The sequence below is a fragment of the Echeneis naucrates genome, chromosome 4 (assembly GCF_900963305.1).
Source record: "Echeneis naucrates chromosome 4, fEcheNa1.1, whole genome shotgun sequence".
Classification (NCBI taxonomy): domain Eukaryota; kingdom Metazoa; phylum Chordata; class Actinopteri; order Carangiformes; family Echeneidae; genus Echeneis; species Echeneis naucrates.
In genome coordinates, this window is record NC_042514.1 from 15151033 (window position 1) to 15159460 (window position 8428).

Below are 8428 nucleotides of genomic sequence, written 5' to 3' on the forward strand. Positions count from 1 at the left end.
TGACTATACTCTACTTGTGTAAATAAAGAGGTCTGTAAATAAACTGTTAAATACTAATTTTAAATCTGTCATACTTTTAATTGTCTTATACATTTGTTAATTTCACATGAGTGCTGTGCACCAGTTGTGCTGGAGGCAAAATACACATCCAGTGGTCACAGGATGGAGTCTTGAGGGATCCTGGTAGACTGTTGCCTCACTCTTACAAACATGGTCCAGCTTTTCTGTATCTGTGTTATTAGCCAGGTAATTCTGCTCCAGCTCTGTAGCTTCATATAGATGCTGATCGAACAAACCATGATTACTAGCATATTGCTTTGATAAAAATATTTACCCTCCAGCATGAGAGACAGGTCAGAGGCAGCTGACTTGTATCATGTAGTATTCATCATGTTTAATGTAGAAAGATATAAAGATGTAAATCAGCAACTAAAGATTTGAATACATTCAGATATCCAAGGTGAAGGACACTTGTAGAGGTATTCTCGGCAAATGTTAAATTTTCAATGTCTCCTCATTGTAGAGGTTTTATGAGGTTTGATTTGCAAAACTAACACTCAGCCAGGGCACCAAATCCATGTTTATTTACACTGCAACTAGGATAAGCAAAATTCTGTGATACAAGTGGTACAATGCAGGAGCCAACAGCGATATGTCAATATATGTGCGACACTGCCCACCTGCCCTGGCCAATAAGCATCACATGCATCTGGTCTCTCTCCAGTGACCGTACTGCAGTAGAGCTTTGGTTCTCTGCTGACAGAATGGTCTTCAAAGCCTTGAAAGCCTGTCTTCAGTTACTGAAGCAGTACAGTGTTGTAGGCCAGGAAGCCAGGCTATCAGCATTTTGCACCACAGATCCCATTGGTCCAGTCTTGGATAACACCACCCTTCACCAGCTTCACCAGGAACTCCTTCTCTTTAGCTATATTGTGAGTCCAGGACTGCAGAGGGGGAGAAGAACAGAAAGGAGATTTGGTGTAGACCGAACAGTACACTAAACAGTTGAGCATCAAAAGTTTGCTGCAGATAAAAAGGCCTATTGTACTTCAGCATAACATAACAAAAGAAATAAACATATGATTGCCAAAGCCCTTGTAATAGCAAGGATTTTTTTATAAATATTTATATATATATATGACTTTATATCCTACAGAAAACTGCACCGATAAAGTGTGGCATCTTAAAAAATCAGATCATCAGGTACCTTTTTTATGGCTGACATCATGATTTTCTCATAGTAGTGCAATGGGGCATGAGGAGTGCTCAGGTTGTACCCAAATCCAACCACAGCTACTTCATCACAGATATGAAGGGCCATCGTTATGGCAACTGTCCCCAAGGTTGGGATATTCTGAATAACAGACAAATTGAAAAGGTTTGTACAATGCATGGACCATGATTTGTAACCCAGAACAATGACTCTGCTATCTGTTTGCAAAGAGCCGATGCCGGAAGCTGACCACCTACATTAAACCTAAAAAAGTCTAAAAGCAAACACTGCTTTTAATATTATGTTATCACAAATACAAAAATGCTTCAGATCTGATGTGAAACACACAACGAACAGCTGTGGTAAAGCTGTCTGCTACTCCTCCACCTAAACTGAATAGAATGTACCTGCTAGGAAAACAATGGTCTCTCACCCCTCTGCCCATCTGTCCATTTTTGTAAGGTAAGCCTATCAGATTGAAAGATGCTTCCTGAATGAAGTAAGGGTTCAGGATGCGTATGTCAGCTGGCTCCCTTGGAACTTTTAGGGCCACCGACTTCCAAAAGCCTTCGGAGCTGCTCTGAAAGACAAAGCGTGAAAAAATTCAACCTGTTTTGACTGTGTATTAACTGCTCAGTACTTTGTTTCCTGCAGCAGGTAGCTGGTTTAATTGAAAAAGCTAATAAATTTACTTTTCCATGCTCTGCAACAAACTGCAGACAGACCCAGTTAACAACCTGCTCACCAGCTTTATGGAGCTTTTCATGCATGGAGACTGTTCCAAAGCTGAGGAGAATATGCCAGCTCACCATGTGAATGCATTATTTTGATTTAGATGTCATTTGGATAAAATACTGAACACTGAACTTTGAGGTTTTGTCCAGTTTTGTGTGGTCTGCATGCTTCAAATGAGTAATTCAGTGATCAGGGACATCTCCCACTTTTAAATTGAGCTTTGCATTTATGTTGTTACTAATGTATTTATGCTGCAGTGGCAAAACAAAGTGTTGAGCTACGTTACCGGCGTTTGGTTGAACACCACTTGTTGAAGCCATTTGAGGTCTACAGATTTAAAGGCAGAAAGGACGAATAAAGAATGCGCCTCATAGCGCTCTATCTTTTGGATGGCTCCCTCTGGATAAGTGATCCTCATGGTGGTCTTGGAGCCAACATCTTTCTCAAAGCCCTTCACTGGGGCCGCATTTAACCTGCAACACAAACCTGGAAAATCAATGAATCACAAAATGTTTTTGTAGAACACAAGAAAACAAAATACCCCGCCCCCCCCCCAAAAAAAAAAAAAAAAAAAATCAGACACACTCCTGGACTTTATGGGGAGTGTGCATTTTCTCAATATATGATTTTATCCTTTGGAATTTGAGGCTGTTCCTTTTAGTATTTGTGCTTTCACACTTGTATGGGACCAAGCCTTAGCCTTAGGTCACCCAGTGGTAGTAGTATGGATGTGCCATAATATACCTGACCACCACATCGTACTGATCAATCCTGTGTCCCAGAGACTTGTTGGATAGGATTCCTCCATTGCCTACAATGATGCATGTCTTACAGCTCAAACTGTAACACAGAGAAGATACACCATTTTGATTTGGTACAAGATTTCTTTGCAGCAAAAAACACATGTAAAGAAAATATTAAATTAAAAGTCTGTTTTTATGGTGGCATTAATAATGATAGGAAGAAATGTTGAAACATAAATTCATGGTTCAAAACCATAAAGTAATCATAATTAATTCCTTAAACAAAACAAGCATGTTTCCTAAAGCTATATATTGTGGAATATGCAGCATTCAATTGATTAAAATAGGAACAATACAGACATTGTAAATGTATCTAGTGTCTGCTGCCTTATATGAATGATGAACCCGATAGGTACTCAGTCTTTAAGAGTTGTGTGTGTGTGTCTCTGCGGGTGCCTGAGACCACAGTGCTTATGTTGTCAGAAGCTGCACTATGCACACACTCTGAATACAGATTACTTGATTTTATGAGGAAAAAAAAAGATTGGCACCTCAGCATCTGTACGTTCTAAAAAGTTTCAGACTGACTTGTCAACAGTATACAAGTACTCTAAAGTCCCTGTGTGTATCGGAGCAAGGCTAGATTTGCACCATTGTACCTTTCAAGCTCCTCTCCAAGGCCATAGCTCTTAGTTGATGAAAGAACAGTATCTAAGATTTTTCCTGCAGATAAAATAGAGAGGAGAAGTAGAGAAATGTAAAAAGTGAGGTGAGGATTACAGAAATCGCTCTCCTAATGCAATCAAATTCAAAACTAGACATATTGGCAAATGAGGCTGCTCTAGGTAAGCAGACATGTTACAATGCTATACAGCTATTAAAGAGAGGAACATGGGAGCCTTTATACACGTCCCTGGCTCTTTTGGGGCATGCGAAGAAATTGACAGCTGAGGGAAAAACTTAACCAAATGAGAGAGCGGATATAACATGGCTTTAGGATAGAAATCTTGTTGTCATCAGGTTTGACTTTGGTCTCTCTGATTTTTAGGGACGTGTATCATTTGCAGTTACAAAAAAAAAAAAAAAAAATCCTGGGTCACACTCTCCCTCTAAACTGTATGCACTTCACTTGGACAGCATGCCACCCACCGCACGAGTACATTCTCAAACTAAGCAAAACACTGAACACATGAGTCTTTGGGACAATTGGCTCTTCAAACAGCCGAAAAAGGAGAGGGGAACTGGCACTGTTGAAACAAATGAGATGCAAAAGAATGCTTTATCCAAATTAGTCAGCGTTTTTTATCCTTCAGTACGGTCAGATGCCAGGCCATTCAAATTAGTTTTGCAGCTAGTGGTTAGAAAATCCAATCGTAACTAGAGAGCAGTGGTCCTTAATTTGGGTTGATCAACTACAAAGACGCAAATGTGTAGACATACCTTGAGATTTTATTCCAAATGGAAGTAAATATTCACCAATCTTTGAGAATTTTTTGTAATTTGGATCAAGGAATATGGGTACCGGTTTGGAAAACCTGTTAATACAAAAGAAAAATATGTTACAAATATGCACAATTCATCTATTACAAATGTGTTTAACTGACTAGTATTTCTGGTGCCAACTCATAAGGGTAGCCAAGTTCAATTGCTAAGCTGATTAATCATCAGATCCTGATACTGAACAGAAGCTGTGACAAATTGCAAGCAATTGGTTTGACAAGTCTGCAGTGCCAACAACATCACACACATAGGGCGTGTATTCTTACTTTGGATAAATAGCAGTCATCTTGGCAGCAGCAAAACCAGGCTTACAGGAACCCTCACGGGAATTATTGTACTCGTAGATCAGCTCCAGAGGACTTCAGACATGAAAAAATTAAGTCAGACAATGATCTACGTTATGCCATCACTGATACGATGCATAAACACAGTTGCTTAGCTCCAAGACTTTGACTTGGTAGTGAATCTTATTAACAGTACAATGAATACTCACAGTTTACTATCCAGCTGCAGAATGAATCCTTGCTTATCATACACTGGAAAAAACAAAAGGAGGTAAGTAGGTAAAAAGAAATTATATGCCTGCATGTCAAGAATTTGAATCATCCAATAACAGTGAAAGTTGTTGTTTGAAATACAATAAAAGTGGGAATAAATGTGGCAGGTATCCTGATTTATTCCTCACCAGAAATTGCATTTTTTTAGAATTACATTTCACATGAATATTTAAAAGTCTTTTCTTCAGTTTCTTTGTTGCATTTCACTGTGTTCATGTGGTTGAAATCATCCGTGACGCTGATGCCAACACATTTTGTAATTGCCTGATAGTTCATATGAATAAAAGGAACTATTAGTAAAAATTACATATTGAACAGCCAAATCCGCTTCACCTTACAAAATTATAAGTCAGATAAAGCCCTGGTAAATGGCAAAAAACATCACCCATACCACTCCGCTATTAACCTCTGGATGCAAATAAACTTCCTCAAACTTCCTCAAATCTGAGCTGATCTTCAATGGCCCCAAATCTCTCACAAAGCCTGCCCACCTGTCCGCCCAATGCTTAGCCCTGTGTCCCCCTGCCCCCTTTGCCTCCGCAATACTGCCCATTTCTCTCCTTTTCAGCTGCTGAAGCTCTGATTCAGGCATTTCACTTCACCGCCAATACCATGACCACATCACCCCGGTCAGCTGGGCCTCCACTGGCCTTCAAATCCCTCCACAGGCTTGCTCCCTCCTACCTCAAAGACCTTCTCCACCCATACACTCCCTCCAGTAGTCTCCAACCATCGGACGCCAACCTCTATTCCACCCTCTCAGGACTAAGCATCAGACCTAAGGGGAACAGAGCTTTTTCAGTTGCTGCCCCCACCCTCTGGACCCTGCAATAGTTTTTGCTCTGATATATAATGTCAGGTTTAAGACTTTCTATAGAAAGGCATATAACTTTGCAAAGCATGCCCAAACAGCTGAATTTACCACCTTAATCGAATCGAAACAAATAAATTAGTTGCCAGTCTGCACTTGGTGTTACCTTATATATAGGTATATAGAAAATACAGAAATAAGAACCCTCTTTACAGTGCATCATCACACCCACTCTGTCCTGGTTTACCGTGTTTACTTTAATTTCCAACATATGGACGTTTTAAGGAGGGCAAATAATCAGATACGTGTCAATAGCATATTACACAGTTCACTGTGGCCCTGCATAAATATAGCATAACACACAACATCAACATCAATTACATCAACAAACCAGCCATGTTGTCAATCTTATTTGCGTTAGGAAGAAGCGATAGGTAATCTTTATTATTATTTGAGTAACGTTTCAGCTTACCATGAACACAGAGGATCTCGAGTCTCATTGGCTTGGCCTATTGTAATTTGTGTCATGTGCACTGCCAAAAATTTTGTTGCGGTGGGCCCTCTAGAGCAGTGGTTCTCAAATGGGGGTACGTGAGATTTAAAAAAATATATGTTAAATATAGCAATCAATTCAAATGCCCTTAAAAATGTTTTAGGGTTTTTTAGCTGAGTACCTCTTAACTGTTAGGGGGCACTGAACAATGAATATACATTCATTCATAAATTTATGTCACATTTATGTCACTTATATCAAAAATAATAGTCACAAAATAACACTTGCTAAGTAAGGCTTTAAAATTAAGAGATTTACATCCCTTCTAAACGCCAGTCCTATTCAATATTACCAATATCTTTATTGACCGATCCTCTCTCTCAAAATTGATTCGTAGGCAACTGGACTTGTATTTGACCAACCTTATTATATTGTTATATTGTTACTGGTTCCTCACTGGTTCTTTATCATGATATAAGACTTAAATTGCAATGAAAAACAATTTCAGAAGAGGAGTAGAATTGATTTTTCTGGCTTTTCAAAGCAAGATGTTCTGACTATAGATTAAGATTCATGGAAAATTGAGATAATCAAGCAAATTTACTGTTTTCGTCTGTTTTTAAGCATTATGCCTATTTATCAGAGGAAAACTCACATGATATGTGGCCCCTGCCTTGTAAAGTGATCCTCCCTGGTGCGTAATAGAGGATTCCTAGGGCCAGCATGGAGCACAGGCCCACGAGCAGGTTGCAACCAAGTTTTGCTCCCATCTCTAGCTAGCACATATGGCACATCCAACACAGTCTGTGTGAACAGGATATAAAACTGGAAAAACAGGACAAAAACAAATTAGACCTGCACACATACACACCATCTTACTACTTAAAACAAACACAAAGATTGCTGACTTTGTGATATTCTGCACCAGTCAACAGGACTATCAAACTCATCTACAGTGCAATTTTCCCAGACAGTGTCTTTATTCAGAATGATCCAAGCTGAGAAGTAGGGAGGCTATTTGTCTCCTGTCATGAGATGACATAAACACAACACTTGAACAGTGAACATGCTAATTTTCACTTCTTTTCTTCCTGTAATATCTTTCCAGCGATGCACTGTTAAACCAGAGACGGCTTGGCCACGGCTTCCTCTGAGAATAAGCATCAGTACAAATGTCAGTTCAGATGTGGGAAGAAGCCAGGCCATGCTCCTAAGCAACTGGAATTCTAACCTTAAACCAAGAATTGCACTGGACCTGTCTTTATTCAGTAACTGCTCATTTGTGCTTCGAGACAGACTCATTCTTCAAGTGAGAGTGTGTCAACTGTCGTGTTTGGATACAGACACACTCACGACAATATTTTTGAAAGCGATTGGGTCCTGTAATGATTAAGTTTGGGGTCATGGTGTTTAATTTGGTTCATGAATTTAAAATCAACTGCAAAAGTGAATGATCAAAGGCCTTGCTCAGCCCTACTGTACCATTGGGTCTTCAGTGAGGTATGCAAACTTAACAGCTGGTTTCAAAACGCACATCCTTCATCTCAAGTGACTCCTTTTCCACTTTGTATTTGTCGCTTTTAACACATCCTATTCCTTGGTCTGGCATCACTGTGCTTGCGAGTGAGAGAGGTGGAGTGGACCATGACAAAGCTGAAGGAATGATATTCATTATGAACAATATTTTATACAGTACATTTCAGAAATGATAATAATAATTTCCACCATTTCCTTAAAACTTTGAGTGGAGTTCTGTTGTGTGACAGAATTTCTGTCCTGGCAAAAAAATAAATGAATACTGCACATTGCAAGGTAATAAGGACCCAAAACCCCAAATCAAGCAAATATGTAGTAGTTAGACTGCAGCTTTGTTTTTCTGTCCTCACAGTAATGATCATTAGCCTGCTAGCCCGGATAACATTAGCTAGTCAGTTTTAGGATGCATCCTTCGACACACGCTATGAATGTGACAACGGAGATACCAAGGAAACGTCTGGATGTATAACAATAATAATAATAATAATGGTGATAATAATAATAATAATAATGATGATCATCATGAGTCGCTGCTAGCGGCTGTCCGCTGTCAGCCCTTTAAAACGGGTACCGTTGATTTTCAGGCTGACCTCGGACACGTCGGTATTTCCTGTAAACACGCCGGCCACCGAGCTTTTGATACACATTGCTCAATATTAGTATTAGGTGAAAACATCCTGCTGCTCTTTTTTTTTTTTAATCTCTACATTTAATCAACATACGTTTGGGGGGCCGATCATGTCCGTGTGCTCCATGAGGCTCAGGCCAGTCCGGACTGACTGCGACCCGATACTGCCGGAGGGACGTCACGGTGGTAAGAAATAAAGTTCAGCCTACCAG

The 8428-nt window shown here is 39.7% G+C and overlaps 1 protein-coding gene across 1 annotated transcript; it reads right to left on the reverse strand.

Moving 5' to 3' along the window:
• Positions 1–159: 159 nt before the first annotated feature.
• Positions 160–8394, reverse strand: st3gal3a (ST3 beta-galactoside alpha-2,3-sialyltransferase 3a). The gene is made up of 11 exons (XM_029499679.1): positions 8311–8394; positions 6708–6877; positions 4685–4727; positions 4458–4550; positions 4132–4226; positions 3351–3414; positions 2693–2788; positions 2235–2421; positions 1647–1793; positions 1208–1354; positions 160–944 (listed from the first exon to the last, which is right to left on the reverse strand). Exons 2-11 carry the CDS (start codon positions 6820–6822, stop codon positions 840–842), a joined length of 1092 nt encoding a protein of 363 aa, XP_029355539.1. The 5' UTR covers positions 6823–6877; positions 8311–8394; the 3' UTR covers positions 160–839.
• Positions 8395–8428: the final 34 nt, after the last annotated feature.